The 22,515-nt window shown below is 41.6% G+C and overlaps 1 protein-coding gene across 3 annotated transcripts; it reads left to right on the top strand.

The window, feature by feature from the left end:
* Nucleotides 1-716: 716 nt before the first annotated feature.
* Nucleotides 717-22,131, top strand: lpcat4 (lysophosphatidylcholine acyltransferase 4). Of its 3 annotated transcripts, XM_060916980.1 has the most exons (13): nt 717-1,106; nt 4,343-4,706; nt 5,388-5,500; nt 5,627-5,687; nt 5,784-5,842; nt 6,256-6,290; nt 10,692-10,746; nt 10,836-10,918; nt 11,064-11,189; nt 16,421-16,571; nt 16,723-16,815; nt 19,398-19,533; nt 21,495-22,131. In XM_060916980.1, exons 1-13 carry the CDS (start codon nt 1,017-1,019, stop codon nt 21,665-21,667), a joined length of 1,539 nt encoding a protein of 512 aa, XP_060772963.1. In that variant the 5' UTR covers nt 717-1,016; the 3' UTR covers nt 21,668-22,131. The 3 variants fall into 3 exon arrangements, with proteins under 3 accessions (XP_060772963.1, XP_060772965.1, XP_060772964.1); XM_060916982.1 differs by lacking the exon at nt 21,495-22,131 and having other exon boundaries at nt 19,435-19,530; XM_060916981.1 differs by lacking the exons at nt 16,421-16,571; nt 16,723-16,815; nt 19,398-19,533; nt 21,495-22,131 and adding an exon at nt 12,677-16,288.
* The last annotated feature ends 384 nt before the right edge of the window (nt 22,132-22,515 follow it).

Raw genomic sequence — 22,515 nt, 5'->3', positions numbered from 1 at the left:
ATCAATGCTGAAAGGTATATCCAGGTTCTAGAGCAACATATGCTCCCATCCAGACGACGTCTCTTTCAGGGAAGACCTTGCATTTTCCAACATGACAATGCCAAACCACATACTGCATCAATTACAGCATCATGGCTGCGTAGAAGAAGGGTCCGGGTACTGAACTGGCCAGCCTGCAGTCCAGATCTTTCACCCACAGAAAACATTTGGCGCATCATAAAACGGAAGATACGACAAAAAAGACCTAAGAGAGTTGAGCAACTAGAATCCTACATTAGACAAGAATGGGTTAACATTCCTATCCCTAAACTTGAGCAACTTGTCTCCTCAGTCCCCAGACGTTTACAGACTGTTGTAAAGAGAAAAGGGGATGTCTCACAGTGGGAAACATGGCCTTGTCCTAACTTTTTTTGAGATGTGTTGCTGTCATGAAATTTAAAATCACCTCATGTTTCTCTTTAAATGATACATTTTCTCAGTTTAAACATTTGATATGTCATCTATGTTCTGTTCTGAATAAAATATGGAATTTTGAAACTTCCACATCATTGCATTCTGTTTTTATTTACAATTTGTACTTTGTCCCAACTTTTTTGGAATCGGGGTTGTAAAAGAGCCCTTCTTCGATACTGAAGAAACTTCCTGAGTTTGGTCTCGGAGCTGCACTGCGTCATTCGGGGCGTGTATTGGTTTCTATATTACTCACAGCGACGGGTTTGACTGCAAGAGATGTCAGGCTGATATGATGGCGGTGATGACAGGGTGAGTTTAGTGGATGGGGAGGGCTCAGGTAACACAGCAGGCTTTAAAAAGCCTTCTCTTGCTTCATCTCACTTCTTCAGCCATGTGGATGGAGGAGGGAACGCACTGCTCCTGAGTGTTGTGGCCAAACAAAACTTCCTGCAAAGACACTCTTTCTTCTTTGCTACACAGGAAACAAACATTTTCTTCTTCTGCTCCAGGAAGACTTTACTTTAAATAGCTTTTCCTGAGGATTCTCTCTATTTATAGTGACCATGGAGAGGTGTACTGGACCCTCCCCGACCTACAAACATCCTCACCCGTTTGTTCATGAAGTAAAACTGACCACGGCTCAAAAAATTCAGGTATGAAATATATATATATTTTTTAAATGAAATTGCGAGGGTTTTAAAAATAATGTCGTGGTTGGGAGGGAGGGAGTGTTTATGTAGTAAAGGTCGGCTCGCGCGTATTCTTTGCTTCATGGAGTTCGTGCGCCACCTTTTGCGCATAATTTGCGCAGGATGCTCAAGGCCGAGGTTTCTCCTTTTAAAGTGTAATAATTGCAGATGTTTCACTAACAAACGTTCTTTCACGACGGCGATGAGGATGGCTGGATGGATGGCTGGATAGACATGGCTCGGGTGTCCGTGTTTGTGAGGCGTGTCAGTCCGAAAATGGTGCAGATGTTGTAGGAAGTCTGCGTTAATGTAGCGCATCTTGTGTGCACGCGAACATGCCTTCATGCAAGATGGATAGATAGGAAACAGTACAGTTCTCTTGGAACATTAATAATAGCAACATGTTGTTTTTGGACGACATGTCTCGCTATTGAGCAAATACAGTGCTGAGCGTAAATGAGTGCACCCCCTTTGAAAAGGACCATTTTAAACGATATCTCAGTGAACACAAACAATTTCCAAAATGTTGACAAGTTTAATATAACTTAGATTACACATTTTTCAGTTTCCCTCAAATTAGGGTGGTGCAAAAATGAGTACACCCCACAACAAAAACTCCTACATCTAGTACTTTGTATGGCCTCCATGATTTTTAATGACAGCACCAAGTCTTCTAGGCATGGAATGAACAAGTTGGCGACATTTTGCAACATCAATCTTTTTCCATTCTTCAACAACGACCTCTTTTAGTGACTGGGTACTGGATGGACAGTGATGCTCAACTTGTCTCTTCAGAATTCCCCAAAGAAAACAATTTCTTTCCACCACAAAGGTGAAGGCTACAAGAAGATCAGCAAAGCTTTACTTCTCAGTCAGAATACTGTAGCAAAAATGGAAAGATGGAACTGCAACCATCTCGCATGCCGCTTTTCCACCAAATCAGTTCCAGGGCTGGTTCGGGGCCAGTGCTTAGTTTGGAACCGGGTTTTCTGTTTCCACTGACAAAGAACTGGCTCTGAGGCCAGAAAAACCGGTTCCAGGCTAGCACCAGCTCTCTGCAGGGCCAGAGGAAAGAACTGCTTACGTCAGCGGGGGGGGGAGTTGTTAAGACCAACAACAATTGCAAGACCGCAAAAGGTCGCCATTTTTAAGCGACGAGAAGCAGCAGCTGTACAAACGCGAAGTCATCCATTATGTTGTTGCTGCTTCTTCTGTGTTGTTGCTGCGTCGATATTCATGCCAAGGTTTATGCAAACGCAGCGACGTAACTGACGTATACAGCGACATAATGACGTGGCTCCCCTTAGCACCACAAGCTATGGAAAAGCAAACTGGTTCTCAACTGGCTCGCAAGTTGAACAAGTTGTGAACCAGCACTGGCTCCGAACCAGTCCTGGAACTGATTTGGTGGAAAAGGGGTAACAGAGACGTCCAGGTCGTCCACGGAAGTTAACACCTCGACAGGAGCGTCTTCTGATGAGAAGGGTTGAAGAAAATCGGCATGCAAGTTCACTGCAGTTATCTAAAGAAGTAGAAAGCCAAACTGGGGTGACTATTTCCCGTGACACAACACGGCGTACACTGCAGAGGAATGGCGTGCATGGATGCCGTCCACGAAAGAAGCCTCTCCTAAAGCCCAGGCACAAAAAAAGAGATTTATTTGTCACATGCACACTTCAAGCACAGTGAAATTCATCCTCTGCATTTAACCCATCTGAAGCAGTGAACACACGTGCACACACCCAGAGCAGTGGGCAGCCACACACAGTGCCTGGGGAGCAGTCAGGGGTTAGGCACCTTGCTCAAGGGCACCTCAGCCCAAGGCCGCCCCATGTCAACCTAACTACATGTCTTTTTGTATTGTGAGGGAAACCAGAGGAAACCCATGCAGACATGGGGAGAACATGCAAACTCCCCGAAGAAAGGCCCTCGCTGGCCACTGGGTTCGAACCTTCTTGTTATGAGGCAACAGTGCTAACCACTACACCACCGTGCCGCCGAGAGTTTGCCAGGGCCCATGCTGACAAAGATGAAGACTACTGGGACTCTATACTCTGGAGTGATGAGACCAAGATAAATGTTTTTGGAACTGATGGCTTCAAAACTGTATGGCGTCGCAAAGGTGAGGAATACAAAGAAAAACGCCTGGTGCCTACAGTGAAACATGGTGGTGGCAGTGTCCTTATGTGGGGCTGCATGAGTGCTGCTGGTGTCGGGGACCTGCATTTCATTGATGGCATCATGAATTCACAGATGTATTGCTCTATACTGAAAGAGATGATGCTACCATCACTCCATGCCCTTGGTCGTCGTACACTTTTCCAACATGACTAAAAACACATCTAAGGCCACTGTTGGATTTCTGAAGAACAGGGTGAAAGTGATTCAATGGCCGAGTACGTCTCCTGATCTGAACCCAATCGAACACCTATGGGGAATTCTGAAGAGACCAGTTGAGCATCACTCTCCATCCAGCATCCAGTCACTAAAAGAGGTCATTGTTGAAGAATGGAAAAAGATTGATGTTGCAAAATGTCGCCAACTTGTTCATTCCATGCCTAGAAGACTTGGTGCTGCCATTAAAAATCATGGAGGCCATACAAAGTACTAGATGTAGTAGTTTTTGTTGTGGCGTGTACTCATTTTTGCACCACCCTAATTTGATGGAAACTGAAAAAATGTGTAATCTAAGTTTTTATATTATTAACCTTACTTTCATGCTATAAGTTAAACAGATGTTATATTAAACTTTGTCTTGTCAACATTTTGGAAATTGTTTGTGTTCATTGAGATATTGTTTAAAATGTTACTTTTCAAAGGGGGTGTACTCATTTACGCTAAGCACTGTAAATGCTATGTGATGTTAATAATGGCTGTATTCTAAACAACACGTCGTCTTTAGAGTTTGTTAGAACATTAAACACTGTTCATTTCAGTCAAGTTGAGCTTTCTGAGCATGACTTGGTTCAAGCATGTCATTATGAAGTATGTAGATAAGCTGGAGTTTAATTTCCCTAGCCACATTTGGATGTAAAATACAAAAAAAAGTTATCTCCACAGTATTAGTGCTCAGTCTAGGCCCATTTGGTGTAAAAAGTTTTCCTTCAGTGCTGAAGAAAATTTGTAAACCAGCCATCAAAAAAAAAGTGAAATCCTTGCTGTGTGTAAATCCACAAACATCTCCTCTTTTCTCCTTCCAGAGGATCATACTGGGCTGTGTCCTGGTCCCCGTTCGTGTAACTCTTGCCACCCTTTTCTTCCTGCTCATGTGGCCCATTGCTCGGCTCCGGCTAGCTGGTCTGTCGCAGGAGGAAAGGGTGAAACCGGTCCAAGGCTGGAGGCGATGGGTTTTTCATCCCATCATAGTACTCCTGAGTCGATCCGTGTTCTTCTCCATAGGCTTCGTCTGGATAAAAGTCAAAGGTCAGCAGGCGACCCAGAAAGAGGCACCCGTGCTGGCTGTGGCACCCCACAGTGGCTTTCTGGACATGCTGGTACTCAGTGTAGCGGGACTGCCCACAGTGGTGTCGCGCTCTGAGAACGCCAATTTGCCAGTTATCGGAGGTAAGAGATTCACCAAACACTGGGAGAGTTTATGATTTTATTTATATATGAGTGATTCCACGCTTATGGGTACTGAAATGGGGACATGAACTTATTCACCTAAAATCATTTCTTTTTTTACCATCAGGTCACAAAACATGTAATCTTTAATGAATGATATGTTAAAAGAGAACTTTAATTTTCTGAGATGTAATAAAAACATTTATATGCCAAAGTCAAGCCTATGAGTTCCAAAATGTTACATTACTTCTGTTACGATTGTCCATCTCGTGTCTGTTACAAATTAATTACAATCTAGCTCTATACCATGTTAATCTTATTGAAAGAATGTGTATGTTTATTCTACTACACATGTTTGTTAATTATATTTGCTAAAACATCACCTTCCTATGTTTCAAAAAGTAATTCTACATTGTTAAAATTGAGAATATATATGTCCACAACACTTCTGTTTACGTTCTGACTTTGGCATATAAATGTTTTTATTACATCTCAGAAAATTAGTTATCTTTTAACATATCATTCATTAAAGATTACATGTTTTGTGACCTGATGGTAAAAAAAAAAAAAGAAATGGTTTTAGGCGAATTTTTAAAAATAAGTTCATGTCCCCATTTCAGTACCCATAAGCGTGGAATCACTCATATATATGAGAATGTGTGTTCTTCCTTTCTCTCTCAGCGCTTTTGGAGTTTAACCAGTCCGTGTTGGTGAGCCGGAAGGATCCGGAGTCGAGGAGGAAGTGCGTGTCTCAAATCAAAGAAAGGCTCACTTCCAATGGTTACTGGCCTCAGGTATGACGTGAGGTCAAGTCATCCGGGAGTCCTTGACTGGCAGCAGGCACTCTTGCAATGATTTGCTGAGCTGTTTCATGTGTGTGACTATGACCACCTGTTCACACACTATCTGTGTTTCTGCAGATGCTAATGTTCCCTGAAGGAACCACCACAAATGGTCGAGTCCTCATCAAATTCAAGCCTGGTAAGTGGCGATGGTAAAGTAACGTGAGTAAAGGATATTGAGCACAACTGGAACACTGGATTCTTACTTGATTTTCATCGTCTCTTTGTCTCTCAGGTGCTTTCTTGGCCGGCGTGCCAGTTCAGCCAGTCTTGCTTCACTACCCTAATAAAATAGTAAGCAAGAAATGTAACACAATGCCATGTGTATATAATTGGGCAGTTGAAAGCCTGTCCTCTTTGAGTAGATTTCCAAGCTGGACATGCATTTGAAAAGGCCATAAAGTGATTTTTTTTTTTTTAAATCACATTTTCCAACATAAAGGGGCAAATTTAGACATGTATCTGTAGCATTTTAAACAGTAAAATGACAATGAGGTGACAAATGCACGCCTCAATAAGCAGACGTTAACAGACAAACTTCCTAAACTGGTATTAAACAGTGCATAATAAAATCATAACCATCATTTTTAAATCCACATACTTTAGCTTTTTCTTTTTATACAAGTAAATTTGTTACTTCTATCTGGATGCATGTTAATAGACTAGTTGTGGGGTATTCATTTCAAAGTCTTTTTTTTTTTTTGCAGGACACTGTGCGTTGGACTTGGAAAGGGACTTCATGGTAAGTACAGTATATAATATTTGAGAGAGATGGATAGATGTACAGTACCAGTCAAAACTTTGGACACCTTCAAATTCAATGTGAGGGGGTGTTTTTTTTTTTTTTTTTTTTCTCCTTTTTTTGGGGGGGGGGGTTAAATTCATTAGTCATGAAAGTGTTCTGGATTTTCCCGGAATTCAGGATTTTTAGATTTTCCTCCGGATTTTTTTCTGCTAATGACCCGGAAATCCGGATATTTGACAAAACTCTTGAAAATCTCCGGTTTTCCGAATGGAGTAGTGTTGCCACCTGTCCCGGTTTTTCCTGATTGTCCCGGATTTTCATGGTCTGTCCCGGAAAAAAAAAATAAAAATCCGGGACACTGAATGTCCCGGTTTTTTGTACATGATGGGCAAAATGTGTATTTCAACTTGCAAGCCAGCTGAGAACCAGTTTGCTTTTCCGTAGCTCGCTGTGCTAAGCGGAGCCACGTCATTACGTCGCTGAATACGTCACTTACGTCGCTGTATACGTCACTTACGTCGCTGTATACGTCAGTTACGGCGCCACGTTTACATAAACCTTGGCGCGAATGTCGAAGCAAAAACAACACGGAAGAAGCAACAGCAATAATAATAATGGATGACTTCCCGTTTGTACAGCTGCTGCTTCTCGGCGCTTAAAAATGGCGATCTTTCGCGGTCTTGCTATTGTTGGTCTTAACAACTCCGCCCCCCCCGCTGACGTAAGCGGTTCTTTCCTCTGGCCCAGCAGAGAGTTGGTGCTAGCCTGGAACCGGCTTGGACTGATAAAAGAAACAGACTCTCTGTTGCAGTGGTGAAGGCTGAGCTTCAAGTCAGGCTAAACTTTCAGTTGTCCTGTACTGAGTTCAAGACATTCATTGAAAATCAGCCAGGACTCACAGCAGCAGCAAAGAAAAACACCAAATATAAATGGAAGATTAGGTAAGGTTTTAGTGAATTAAATGATATAGTGTAGTACAGGGGTTTTCAAAGTGTGGGAGAGTCAGCCCCCCCTCAGAGAGCAAATAAACAGCAGCGCCCACCCTCTCAATTTTTGTTGTTGCTATACTTAATGTTCCATTCTTATTTAAAAAAATGGTTGTACACTTTTTTTATTTTACACATTTTAAACATCTGTGCTGTTTGAAAACATCTTTTTTTACACATTTAAAACATCTGTGCTTTTTAAAACATTTTTTTTTACACATTTTAAACACCTGTGCTTTTTAAAAAAATCTTGTTTTACACATTTTAAACATCTCATAGCATCATTAGCTAGCACCTCTTGGCAGACAACACACTGTGGCAGTGGAGCATCTTCAGATCCAGTCCATGAAAATCCAAACTTTTAAATAATCGTGGTCAGACTTCCTTCTTTTTTTGCTTGGCCCAGACTCTGTCTCCTCACTCACTGTAGCTTTAGGTACTAAAAATCGATCCATTTTGTCTCTGGCAAAGGCTAGCTGAAGTTCGCTAAATGTCCGTAATAATAACTTATTCTGGTTTATTTTTCCTCATGTTGCGCCCCCCCCTGAAGAACTCTGGCGCGCCCCACACTTTGAAAAGCCCTGGTGTAGTACATACTCCTGTATGTACTGTATGTGCCCAGTTATATCAGTTACATGTCCTCCTATGTATTTGTTTAGCCAAGAGCAGCAAGCAGCAGAGGCACAGGCAAAGCACACACCACACTCTAAGCAATCAGGTAAGCTGTTTGACACTACACCTTACATTGTTACATTCAGGTATTCTTAGATACAATGAAAAATTAGACTATTTATTTTTATTCCACATAAGCAAACAAACAGAACTTAATTATGTATTCCCCTTTTACCTGTGCCCACTACTGCCCCCAGGTGTCCACAACCAAAAACTGTTGGAAATAAACCAAAATAATGAAGACCTGCTATATTATGTAAAGCAATTAACTAAATAAATAACTAGCAAAAGCGTCATTTTTACTAATTAGAGCAATACAATTTCAGCGTAGAAGGACGATTTTTGTCTTGGGTTAGATGTGCGAAGGGCGCCGTTGCTTACAAGCAAAAAGGTCAATTGGATGATCGAAATGTCCAGGATTTTTGTCAGACACAGGTGGCAACCCTAGAATGGAGACATTTTATTTTTCTGATTTTTCGCGTTCCTAGATGTGGTGTAATACTTCGCATCATCCTTGCATGGGCGCAGTCCTTAAATAGCCCAAACATAGTTAATTGATTAGACAGGTGTTCTTTGTTAACGGCGTATGTGCTGGAGCTTGTTAGGCACGCGCGCCTTCGCAGGACTGACACCATTCTGCGCAAGCGCAACAATCGCACTAGAAAGCATGTTCAAGCTGCCAGTGTAGCTGCAGTCTTTTTAGTTGCGAATTACAAGCATTTCCTCTTGTTAATAATTCGCCATGTCAAAACAAGCAAAACTTTCCTCCTTCTTTTGACGTGAAGAGAGGTAAGCAATATATATATATATATATATATATATATCTCAAAGTTGCATTTTGTGGCTTCAAAGCCAAGTTTTAGTGCCGTTTCTAGAACACATCAAGAAAACGTGGAAGAAACAGCAATAATGGAAGAGCCAGTTTCTAAGCTGCCTAAAACTAGCGATGGTAATTTTATTTTTTTGTTACATAATGCACTCAGGCTGCCAGTCAGTGTGACACCCCCCCCACCCAAAAAAAAATCCTAGCTATGCCCCTGATTTACATGAGAAATTTGGTATTCATTGGTGTGTTTAAATTTACAGATAATACGAACTAATGTAAACAATTGGCTTCAACTCGCATAAATCTGAATTGGAAAGTTTTTAGTTCACTTTAGCTTCTGCAAACGCACAACTCTACTAAAAGATTGATAAACGAGGCTCAATGTCCCCAACATTGAAACCTGAAAGCTTTAGAAACTCTAACAGACCTTTACTTTTTAACAGGACTGTTTTGGGATTTTGCTGACTTTACCTTCAACTGTCTGATTTTTTTTCAAAGTAATGAACTGTGTAGCAGGAAAATCGCCGCGTTTTCTAAATGCACTCCTGAAAATTACTCATTAACTCGGGGAATTAAATGTGATATTATTGACATGTTAATCATTAATGTACATGAAAGAAAAAGGCTTGAGTTATAACTTGTTTTAGTGAAAATAAGTACTAAAAAGGCACTAGAATGCAGGGTTTTGCATGTTGTTATTAAAATATTTTCGGGCGACGCTGCCCCGCTCCCCATATTTCAGGGTTTTTTCCCTTTGCTCCACTTTCACCTCTAATTCATTAAAAGGCGCTTCATGTCTTAAAGTAATGATGGCTGTTGTTTCTCTTTACTTAGTTGAGCGGTTCTTGACATAATATGGATTATTACAGTTGTGGAATAGGGCTATTTACTGTATTTATATTTACTGTTTGATCTCAAACGCATTAAGAAGGCAAAAAAATTGCACTAATTACCTTTTGACAAGGCACCTGTTCATTGAAAAGCGTTCAAGGTGACTACCTCATGAAGCTGGTTAAGATAATGCCAACAGTGTGCAAAGCGTCAAGGTAAACACTGGATACTTTGAACAATCTAAAACGTCAAACATTTTTGTTTATTGTATAATTTCATACATGTTCCATGTGTTATTTCATAGTTTTGATGTCTTAAGTATTATTCTACAATCTAGGAAATCATCAAAATACAGAAAAGCCTAATGAATGAGTAGGGGTGTCCAAACTTTTGACTGGTACTTATTTGAAGTGTAAGCAAGTTTTTGTGGCTCCAGTAATCAAGGACTTCATACAAAACGATTAGTCCACGTCACGCTTCTTAGTGATGCTAGGGACGAATATCCACCACTGACTCCTGATAATGATGATTAATATTGTGTAATGGCTGCAGAAGAAGTTGGTTCTTATCTTGTTCTAGTAGCTAGAAACAGACTTTCTCTCCCCAGCCTCTCTCTTGTCCTTTCTCTTGAAATTAATAAGGCACAAAAAAAGCTTGTCTTGTTCCCAAAAATCAGTTCTGGAGTGTCCGTTTCTCATCTCTGAAAGCTTAACCTTTGACTGGTGCAAAGCCCTGATGTTGGAGACTCTTTCCAAATGTACCAAATTATAATCCTGTAATACACGAGAAATGTATTTATGTAGTGTGTCTGCTGTACAAGTCCCTTTCTAATTGGTTTCTGCAGAAACCATTGTGCACTAGAACGAGCGTGTTAATATAAACCTGTCAGAACTGCCGTTTTACAAAACGACTTCGGAGTAATCAGGATTTGAGAATTCAACGATGCTGTGGTCTAATTTTATAGCAATTATGATCTTGTTCTCGTGTCCCATAACCTGAGGGTTTATCAGCTGAATCAGGAGTAAATCCATGATTGATTGTACGTTGATGTTAAAGATGTCTCAGGCATTCTTTACGTTGCAGGATTGCTAGTCTCTGGTACACTGCCTCTCAGTTCTACAGCAACGTTACAGTGGAGGTATGGGCTTCTGTGACTGCCGTCTCTCTACAACCGTCATCTTGACTCCACCAAAAGCAATAAAATGCGTATTAATTCTTTCACTGTAGTTCCTACCAGTTTACACACCCTCCCAGCAGGAAAAGGAGAACCCGGAGTTATTTGCAGATAACGTTCAGAAACTCATGGCTGAGTAAGTCACATGATGCATGCAACATTTCGAGATGCTGTTTAAATATGCTGTGTATAAATGATATGCTTTTTATGGAATGGATTTTCTGATGTGCAGCATTATTAGGGGCTCGTTGCCTGAACATTTTGTTTGTTTTGTGTTTCAGAGTCCTGGGAGTTCCCGCCACAGACTATGTGATGGAGGGGCGTTTTCCTGTTACAAAGTTAGGCGGCCTCTCTCTTCCACTTGAGTCTCCTTCCAAGGAAACCCTGAAAATGCTCAAATGTCAAGGGTAAGCTGTGTTTGTGCGTGTACACCCGTATACCTAACGGGTCCTGGAAATCAAGTATTAATGTGGAATGCAGTTGCGTACTTGATATTCATATCAAACCACAAAATGGGGGGGGCTGACTTCTGTGATTTGACAATGGTATGGTTGTTGGTACTAGATCAGCTGGTTTTTCAGGTGTTTCAGAAACTGCTGATTTCCCGGGCTTTTCATACCCATCAGTCTGTAAAGGTTACACAGGACGGTGTGGAAGAACCAACAAAAACGGCTGTTGAGCATCAGTTCTGTGGACAGAAGCTCCTTTTAATGAGAATGGCCAGACTGACGGGTAACTCAAATAACCACTCTTTACAACCGTGCTGAACAGAAAAGCATCTCCGAAAGCAGAGTGTCGAACCTTGAGGCAGGTGGGTTACTGTAGGCCACGTCAGATTACATAGCAATCAGCCAAGAATAGGAATCCGAGGCGATGCTAGGCACAGAATTCATCGCTTCATTGATGAATGTCCAGTTTCTGTAAGCCTGTACCACTGTAGCTGCAGATTCTCCAATCTGTTCTTGGTTGACAGGAGTGGAACCTGCCACTAATGCTCCTTTTCCACCAAATCAGTTCCAGGGCTGGTTTGGGGCCAGTGCTTAGTTTGGAACCGGGTTTTCTGTTTCCACTGACAGAACTGGCTCTGGGGCCAGAAAAACCGGTTCCAGGCGAGCACCAACTCTCTGCTGGGCCAGAAGAAAGAACTGCTTATGTCAGCGGGGGGGTGGCAGAGTTGTTAAGACCAACAGCAATAGCAAGACCGCGAAAGGCCGCCATTTTTAAGTGACGAGAAGCAGCAGCTGTACAAATGCGAAGTCATCCATTATTGTTGTTGTTGCTTCTTTACTGTGTTGTTGCTTCGATGTTCGCGCCAAGGTTTATGCAAACGCAGCGACGTAACTGACGTATACAGCGACGTAATGACGTGGCTCCCCTTAGCACCCCGAGCTATGGAAAAGCAAACTGGTTCTCAGCTGGCTCGCAAGTTGAACGAGTTGTGAACCAGCACTGGCTCCGAACCAGCCCTGGAACTGATTTGGTGGAAAAGGGGTATCAGTGACTGGCTTCAGTGCATTGGGTTTTTGTTTTTGCGCATCATTCTCAGACGCGTCCAGGAGATCTGCAGATTCTGAAATACTCAAACCAGCTTGTCTGGCACCATCAACCATGCCAAAGTCATGATCACTGAGATCATATTTTCCCCCTCTTACGATATTTAACACTTAACTAAAGCTCTTGATCGGTAAGGAGTGGGTGGGTTTTTTGTTTGGATTTTTTTTTTTTTGTAATAAAAGGATTATCGGTTTGTAATTGCATAAATGATCAGGTCCACACATGTTCCTGTGTGTGTGCACTAATCAAATGTTTCAACATTTGTAGAACAAGACTCAATACATCAACATATGGAACATGTATGGAATTATGCGGTAAACATAAATTTTTCATATTTTAGTTTCCACGTATCCAGCGTTTCCCTTGACACTTTGTACACTATGGAGCACTTGCATGTGACGTCACAGCCGATCCAGATTGTGACAGACGCCATCGTGTCGGTCAAACGCCATATTCCGCCTTCTACTTCTACCTTTTCTTCTGGAAAACCCTACTATATACAATTCTACTACAACGGCTGCGGCTACAAGCTCTCCCTACCTGTGCACGTTTTTTATGTTTTTTGTGTGTATTTTTGCGTGTTGTTCGTCTGTACCGGACTTCAATATCCACTACAACCGTATGGACTTGCTGGACATTGGTTTCCAGCAGAAAATGACGGTTTGTAGTGATTTCCATCGCATGCACAACATTCCGGACGAGGAGAAAAAAAAAACATTCCGGGCGAGACCAGCGGGGTCTCCGTGGATTGTTATCAGAAGCAAAGCGAAGGAGGCGGCGCCGGGAGCAAAAGCGAGGCTGCAGAGCCGGCCTGTTGACTAAGCTCAGAAAACAGCCACTCAAATCTCCACTGCCAAGCCTCTACCTCTCCAACGCCAGATCCATGTAAACAACACGGACGATTTGGAATTACCTTATTCTATAATCGGCTGGTCAGTGCTATACTCAATACTTAAGTGACTTACCCATCCAGTGAGGATTATTTTCTTGTTTACAAGATGCCACATCTGAGTCGCTGACAAATCCTGAATTTCTATAAAGAAAACTGTCCAGAGATTTATAAGCACACAGTGCTTCACCACTGAACAGCGAGGGAAAGTTAATGAGGTAATATACACGTCCGGGTATTCCGCTGGCAGTTCAAAATCCGGTCGTGAAAACTCCGTCCGGTAAGCCATAAGGGTCACAAATCTGTAGATCGTTTATTTTAGACATGTATCTAGTTATCTGTTCATTAGAAAAATGAGCCGTGTAGTCCATCGGTTGAAATTGATCCATTCTGTACACAAGTGCAGCAGTATTCAGCGGTGTTTTTGACCGACAAGATGGCGGTTGTGTACTTTCCGGTCACGTGACTGCAAGATCTCTATTGGCATCATCTTAACCAGCTTCATGAGGTAGTCACCTGGAATGTGTTTCAGTTAACAGGTGCGTCTTGTCCAAAGTTAATTAATGCGATTTCTTGCTGCCTGAAGGCATTTGAGATCAAATGATTTAAAAAAAAAAATTGTCAATAGCCCTATTCCGCGATTGTAGTAATCCATATGTCAAGAACTGCTCAACTAAGCAAAGAGAAATGACATTGTTACTTTAATACACGAAACATTTAATTAGGTGTCAAAACTTTTGACTTGGATTGCCTGTTATTAGTGAACAAAATGACTGCGGTTGTTACAGTATTTCAAAACAGCTATATTTACTTTTTTTTAAGTAAAATATAATCCTAAATTTAGTACTTGGATTCTTTCAACTTGAATGAAAAATCAAACAAGTTACTGGAGTGCTTTCCAAAAATTACAGTAGCACCCATAATTGTAAGTGTGGTAGGGGATTTCATTTTTCTTTTGTTTTGTGTTGTTTTACCCTTGAAAACCTCCACTTTTGAAACAAGGCAGTGGCTATTCTTATGATGAGTTGTAAGAAATTTTCCCTATTCTTATAACATGGCGCATACGCAAATCAGTATCGCCTGTTCTTGCGCCTCACCCCGACGTCAGGGTCGTAAGAATTATGCTTACAGCATTGGGCATAAAAATATTTTTAGTGTTAGCTAGCACATATGACAAAAATTACCCATTTCAATAAAAACGAGCAAATAAAATAGAAATGGGAAGTGATGTCATTGCCTCCTGAAGGAGTTGAAAGCTTGGGTATGTCCAAGAATTTTGTGCAGTAAAAGTTTTATAACTTTTTTTTTTTTTTTTTTTTTTAATGGAATTGATTGCTGTGTAAGTGAAAATCTTCAACATAAAATAGAAATGATTTGCTACTTTTGGCTTTGCCTTTATGGGCAACATGGTTTCTTTGCCTGGTTTATTTTCTCTAAAGCTTCAGTGGCTGCCCATACTTTAAAGATACATGGCAACTATAGAAGAAATAATTTCCTTATCCATTTTATTTTGGTACCTAATGTCGGTATCTGTTTTCATAATATGGCATTTTATTATTTTTTCCTAGTAGGACATAAACAGGTTGACTTTACACCACGTAGCCCAGGCAGACTGGTCAATATGAATAAGAATATTATCAAGGACCGCTCCCACCCTGGCTTTGATCTGTTCGACCTGTTGCCCTCAGGGAGGCGCTACAGGTGCATCAGGACAAAGACAAATCGGTTAAAAAACAGCTTCTTTCCAAAAGCCATAACTGCCCTGAACTCGGATATGCTCTGACTTTATAGTCCATTTTATTTTACTAATTTATAATGTGCAGTACTTTTATAAGATGACTGTCTATGCAATACTTTTATAATGTGCAATACCACACTCCATAATGTGAAACGCAACACATTCACCTCAGGACTGTGCACCTTACACACAATACATACACCTCAAGCCTGTGCACCTTGCCTTACAATAATTCATAATGTGTAATATTTTATCTTGTGTGACTCTCTTGTGCAATAATTTATAATGTGACTGTCTCTGTGCAATACTTTGTGTAATACCTCACTCCATAATGTGTAACACAACACATACACCTCAGACTGTGCACCTTACTCCCCCCCCCACACACACACGCTGTTTGCACTGTTATTGGAGATGCTTTAATCTCGTTGTACATGTGTATAGTGACAATAAAGGCATTCTATTCTATGACAAAAATGCAAATTGTACTAGCCTGGGCCCGCCCATCCTAAGCGTGACACAACACGAGGGCCTGTTGCGAGCTTAGTCTGGCCAGGCCAAGCTATCTCCAGCTCTTCCAAGCTCCTGAAAAATCGGGAGCCAATCAACTTTGAGCATCTCCAACGGCCCTGGGTAGAGGCGTGTTCAAGGCAGTGACGTAGTAGAACTGCGACCGGAAGCCATAGATTGTTTACAGAATCTATGCCGGAAGCGCTTCATTCACTAGAAACATTACGAACATGGAGCAGCGGCAAGCCTTTGACACAGCGGTAGATGCTGTATTGAAAGCGTTCAACGGGAAGTTCTCGTTGAAAACGGAGCAAAGAGCAGCCCTGGAGGTATTTATCTTCCTGTTACTCAAGCAGTTTCCGTCGCATCACATGCGTCAGAGGAAAGAGTGATGTGATTGGTTTAAGCTTCGTCACAGCCTTTTCTGGCTTCGACCAGTAGCAAACAGGCATTTCAGGGAGGCGGGTCAACCACACCTTTGGGAAACGGTTGGGCTTAATATCTTTGCCAGACCAAATGCTCGCAGAGCTTTGAAGTCGCGTTAGCCAGACTAAAATTGTACTACTTCGGCCTTGCATCTACTTTTTTGGTGTCTTGCTATCGGTTTCCTGCACCGAGCTGCTGGTTTCTTCAGCCATTTGCACGTGCGCTACCGGAACTTGCGTTCATGTCATAAGAATGGGGAAAAGATTATTCGCCACTGCCTTGAAACAAAATGGAGAAAATGGCATATTTTTGACTATCTCAGTGTCTGTGCATCAGTTACTTTTTTTTGTAATTTTGTTTGACTCCGATGTTTACATACTGTCATTCTATCTCCTAGCTGCCAAATTTCAACCGGTCTCATTGAAATCGGTATGTGAACATGTAAAAGATGCATGTCTACAAGTTTCTCTTGCATTTCTCTCTCTCTCACTGTCCTCCATTTACTGTGTCTCTTTCTCCAGATTACATAAGGCCCAAGTGGAGACTTTGATAAACAAAATGATTGACAGGTGTCACTCAGGACAGGTATCGATCACTGCTGATCACTTGACTTCCTTGTTGGGCCTCGCAGATGGACGGACATCGGCACAAATCTTTTCCCTCTACTCCAAGGTAGTGTGTGTGGCACTGCACACGTATGCAAATATCAATTCCACAACTTGTGTGTAAAATATAATATATAAAGTAGACTTTTGTATGCCATTTACACTAATGAAATTGTGTGGGGTGTCTTTTTTTTTTTTTTTTTTTTTTTTTTAAAAAGGGTGACTCATTGGATCTGAGGCAGCTTTGTTTGAGCTTGTGTACGGCTGCAGGACTTAGGACGCCAGAGTCTCTCCTTCACACTGCATTCATGGTGTGTGTGGTTTTAAATACATGTTCAAGAGCTGTAATGGATCCTTTTGTATTGGTGACAAAAGGGCCTGTGGCTGCCGTGCTGGAATTTCTACACCTTTTATCAGGTTGCATGTAGATAATACCTTCAGAAACCACAATACCCACAATACAACCATCGCAATGGCTTAGTTATTGGCTTAACCACACAACAAATATAACTTAATATTTTTCGCTTGGAGGAACTCCACAGTCGGTGGAATTGTTTGCATTTTATCAAGTCTATAAATTTAGTCTGTTACATCTGTGTATATACAGTTCCCTCAAAGCATTGGCACAAGGCCAATCGTTTTGTTATTGCTATACACTGAAGATATTTAGTTTTGATATCAAAAGATGAATGAGACAGTAGATCAGAATTTCAGCTATCCATTTCCATCCATTATCCATAACCGCTTATCCTGTACAGGGTCGCAGGCAAGCTGGAGCCTATCCCAGCTGACTATGGGCGAGAAGCAGGGTACACCCTGGACAAGACACCAGGTCATCACAGGGCTGACACATCGAGACACACAACCATTCACACCTACGGTCAATTTAGAGCCACCAATTAACCTAACCTGCATGTCTTTGGACTGTGGGGGAAACCGGAACACCCGGAGGAAACCCACGCAGATACGGGGAGATCATGCAAACTCCACACAGAAAGGCCCTCATCGGCCACTGAGCTCGAACCCAGAACCTTCTTGCTGTGCAGCAACAGCGCTAACCACTACACCACCGTGCCACCCATTGCATATCCTTTGTGATATTTCTCCAGGCTTGTACTGCACCTTGTTTCAGGGACTTTTTTGGGGGGGGTTCTCCCTTCAGCCTCGTCTTCAGGAGATGAAATGTACGCTCACTTGAGTTATAACCTGGTGATTATCTTGTCCAATTCCATATTTCCCCCTGAATTTAACTGTATGCTAAGTCAGAATATTTCTGTACTCGTCTGAATTCACTCTGCTGCTACCATCATGAGTTACATCATTTCTAAAGATTAGTGAACCTGTTCCAGAAGCAGCTATGCAAGCCCAAGCCATGACGCTACGCCTACCATACTTGGATGATATATTCTAATGCTTTGAATCGTGAGCAGATCCTTTTTCTCCACACTTTGGCCTTTCTGTCACTTTGGTACAGAGTAATCTTGGTTCCAGAACTTTTGTAGCTCATTTCTGTGCAAAGTTCAAGCTGTCCTGATTCATACTGTGGTATCTTGTGGTATGGGCCCTGTATTTCTGCTTCTGATGCCTTTCATGGACTGATAGATTGTGAGCCCTTCACCCCTGCCCTGTGGAGGTTATTGGTGAGGTCACTCACTGTTTTTGGTGTGTGTGTGTGTGTGTGTGTGGCCTTTTTAAGTTTATTTTCTCAGCTTCAGAATGGTTTACATTTCTCCCATAGACAGCTTTCTGGTCTTCATGTTGGTTTATCCTTTTTAACAAATGCAGGCAAAACCCAGGACTCAAACCATGACTAGACATACAGAGCTGCTAATTGTTTTAACAAACTAACAGGGCGCACATGGGCAACGAGAAACACTGGTCAGTCACGTGTTGCAGTATTTTTAATCATTTGAATCATGGGTAGGTTCAAACAAAATTTGTCATGTTTTAACACCTCTAGATATAAACATCAGGAAGTGAAAGCTGAAATTCTGATCCATCATTTCATTGGTCTTTTGATCTCCTAAACTGAAGACATTGGAGTTTAGCAAAAAAAAAAAAATTGTCCTTGATGTACCAGTACTTTTAGAGGGGACTGTACATGCATCTCGATGCACATGTAAAGAGATTTCAGCCTGTCAAACTCTGCATGGATGTCAAAATCCAATCCTGTAAAGTGTTTTCCGAGGTGGTCATGCATCAGTTACCTGACTAGCTGAACATGTGTATTTTATGCTTGCTGTCAAGCAAGCAATTGGGGCCAGAATGTGTACTTGTACTGGTGTATTCATGTGCATTGTCATGTATGTAAAGATTTTGGTAACTAGCTCATGAACATGGGAGCAATGAGCCCTTTCCATTGTGATTTTGTTTGGAATAGTACATGGAGTCTTTAACAGTTGATGCTCCTCTACCAGCATTTTATTTATACCTCCAGGTGGCACAGTGGTGTAGTGGTTAGCACTGTCGCTTCACAGCAAGAAGGTTCTGGGTTCAAACCCAGTGGCTGACGGGGGCCTTTCTGTGTGGAGTTTGCATGATCTCCCCGTGTCTGTATGGGTTTCCTCCGGGTGCTCCGGTTTCCCCCACAGTCCAAAGACATGCAGGTTAGGTTAATTGGTGGCTCTAAATTGACCGTAGGTGTGAATGGTTGTCTGTGTCAGCCCTGCAATGACCTGGTGACTTGTCCAGGGTGTACCCTGCCTCTCGCCCATAGTCAGCTGGGATAGGCTCCAGCTTACCTGCAACCCTGCACAGGATAAGTGGTTATGGATAATGGATGGATGGATGGATTAGACCTCCTTCCACTGTTTTCAGTTAAATCTTCATGTGATTGTGCTCAAATTAAATCTGTGCCTTGAGTATACTGGAAAAAGTGTGTGTGTGCGTGCAGCTGTACGACAGTAATGGTGATGGTTTGCTAAGTGCAGAGGACCTCTCTGGCCTGATGGCGGCACTGGTGGGAGCTGCTCAATACAACATTGCAGAGATGTACTCGGAGTTGACTAATCGAGGACCACCAGCAGAGGGTGAGTACAAAGACATGCAACTTATCCTGTTCAAAAATCTACAAAGATTTAATGACTCCTACAAAAACCTGGAGACTTGTTCCATAAATGTTTAAACAAAAAACTTGACCATAAAAATTATGCATTTTCTTTGTTCCATAGCATGTTTGGGCTGTGGGGTCCCCCACCCAAGTTTGTTGAGTCTTCCATACCCTGTGAATGAACTGTTAATACAACCCTGATTCCAAAAAAGTTGGGACAAAGTACAAATTGTAAATAAAAACAGAATGCAATGATGTGGAAGTTTCAAAATTCCATATTTTATTCAGAATAGAACATAGATGACGTATCAAATGTTTAAACTGAGAAAATGTATCATTTAAAGAGAAAAATTAGGTGATTTTAAATTTCATGACAACACCACATCTCAAAGTTGGGACAAGGCCATGTTTACCACTGTGAGACATCCCCTTTTCTCTTTACAACAGTCTGTAAACGTCTGGGGACTGAAGAGACAAGTTGCTCAAGTTTAGGGATAGGAATGTTAACCCATTCTTGTCTAATGTAGGATTCTAGTTGCTCAACTGTCTTGGGTCTTTTTTTTGTCGTATCTTCGTTTTATGATGCGCCAAATGTTTTCTATGGGTGAAAGATCTGGACTGCAGGCTGGCCAGTTCAGGAACCGGCCCCTTCTACGCAGCCATGATGCTGTAATTGATGCAGTACGTGGTTTGGCATTGTCATGTTGGAAAATGCAAGGTCTTCCCTGAAAGAGACGTCGTCTGGATGGGAGCATATGTTGCTCTAGAACCTGGATATACCTTTCAGCATTGATGGTGTCTTTCCAGATGTGTAAGCTGCCCATGCCACATGCACTAATGCAACCCCATACCATCAGAGATGCAGGCTTCTGAACTGAGCGCTGATAACAACTTGGGTCGTCCTTCTCCTCTTTAGTCCGAATGACACGGCGTCCCTGATTTCCATAAAGAACTTCAAATTTTGATTCGTCTGACCACAGAACAGTTTTCCACTTTGCCACAGTCCATTTTAAATGAGCCTTGGCCCAGAGAAGACGTCTGCGCTTCTGGATCATGTTTAGATACGGCTTCTTCTTTGAACTGTAGAGTTTTAGCTGGCAACGGCGGATGGCACGGTGAATTGTGTTCACAGATAATGTTCTCTGGAAATATTCCTGAGCCCATTTTGTGATTTCCAATACAGAAGCATGCCTGTATGTGATGCAGTGCCGTCTAAGGGCCCGAAGATCACGGGCACCCAGTATGGTTTTCCGGCCTTGACCCTTATGCACAGAGGTTCTTCCAGATTCTCTGAATCTTTTGATATTATGCACTGTAGATGATATGTTCAAACTCTTTGCAATTTTACACTGTCTAACTCCTTTCTGATATTGCTCCACTATTTGTCGGTGCAGAATTAGGGGGATTGGTGATCCTCTTCCCATCTTTACTTCTGAGAGCCGCTGCCACTCCAAGATGCTCTTTTTATACCCAGTCATGTTAATGACCTATTGCCAATTGACCTAATGAGTTGCAATTTGGTCCTCCAGCTGTTCCTTTTTTGTACCTTTAACTTTTCCAGCCTCTTATTGCCCCTGTCCCAACTTTTTTGAGATGTGTTGCTGTCATGAAATTTCAAAATGTCTCACTTTCGACATTTGGTATGCTGTCTATGTTCTATTGTGAATACAATATCAGTTTCTGAGATTTGTAAATTATTGCATTCCGTTTTTATTTACAATTTGTACTTTGTCCCAACTTTGGAATCGGGGTTGTACATAAATTGTAACGTTTTTAGAACCAGTATCAATTTAAACGTCGGCTCTAAATTCTAGCTGGCAGTACTGTCCGAGTCGTGCTATTGTCACAAATGTAGTTATTCAACACCAATATTCTGACCAGATTTGAGAATTCGATAGCACTGTGGAACAATGTTTGATCACTTCCCCTCTCCCCTCTTAGGTGCATTGTATGACTTGCTAACAACTCACCCAACGTATCAGAAGCTCTTCAAAGAATACTTTGAGCATGAAGAACTCGGTCTCATAAAAGATGGACATCACGACGACATAAATAGAAAGACCAGTTGCAATAACAATGCCATTCATAACAGAAAAGGACTGAACAAAAAGTGATGGAAGGACTATTTCTTTCAAAGTAAATGCTGTATTTTAAGAAGACAACTTGGACATTTTATTAAGTGTACAGTGTCCACATGGCAATGGATTTTAATAAGGACTGGGTTTGTTACTTTGCGAAAAGTGTTTTGGTATACATTTAATGTTTACAGGTCTGTGTGATGGACTCTTTGTGGGTTTGTTTTAGTTTCTTTTTGTATTCATTGGAACCCAAAGTCATTAGTACACTGAAAAAAAAAAAAAAACAGTACCTTATCAGAACCTTCGTGCCTTTATTTATTATCTTTTTTACCAACTTGCTGTTTTTTTTTTTTTTAAAGTGAGCTGAAGGATTTTGTACTTGTGTGTGGGTTTTTAATGTATGTAAATTAATCGCTCTATTTGAGCCTAAGGACTTTCGTATCAAGAATACTGTCAAACTATTGCATTTTAAAATATAAATGTTGTAAATATAAATAAAACAGTTCATAAGTGATTAATTGTTCCGTCTCCGTGCTGCTTTTCCCCTTCCACTGTGTGCGTGCATGCGTGACTCCTGACCCCTCAGAACTGGGGAGTGAAATATTTTGGGGTTGTACAACTTGACTAGCAGGTGCGAGATCATTCTGCTTTAGCCCATCAAGGAGCTCAGACTGTCTGTGATCTTGAGTAGGACATTCAAGAGTAGGATGTGGTGTTCAAGTGTCCCATAACTTTTATCTGTGTGTACAGGTGGCGCTTTGAATGAAAGAAACTGATCTAGTCAGTGAGCTCACTTGTCTTTCCATGATATGCCAGAGAAAAGTATAAGCAAATTCTGGTGTATCCACTAGTGTTAAATCACTTTCTTTTGGCTGTGAAGAAAT

The sequence above is a fragment of the Neoarius graeffei genome, chromosome 3 (genome assembly GCF_027579695.1).
Source record: "Neoarius graeffei isolate fNeoGra1 chromosome 3, fNeoGra1.pri, whole genome shotgun sequence".
Lineage (NCBI taxonomy): Eukaryota > Metazoa > Chordata > Actinopteri > Siluriformes > Ariidae > Neoarius > Neoarius graeffei.
The sequence above is the reverse complement of the archived record's forward strand: the minus strand, read 5'-3'. Positions and strand labels throughout refer to the sequence as shown.

What these genes read in the sequence shown, in the direction of transcription:
- lpcat4 (XM_060916980.1), top strand. Translation starts at nt 1,017, where the DNA reads ATGGAGAGGTGTACTGGACCCTCCCCGACCTACAAACATCCTCACCCG. An exon ending in CAATTTGCCAGTTATCGGAG is followed by an intron (nt 4,707 to 5,387) that starts GTAAGAGATTCA and finishes TTTCTCTCTCAG; the next exon opens with CGCTTTTGGAGTTTAACCAG. An exon ending in ACTTGGAAAGGGACTTCATG is followed by an intron (nt 6,291 to 10,691) that starts GTAAGTACAGTA and finishes TTTACGTTGCAG; the next exon opens with GATTGCTAGTCTCTGGTACA.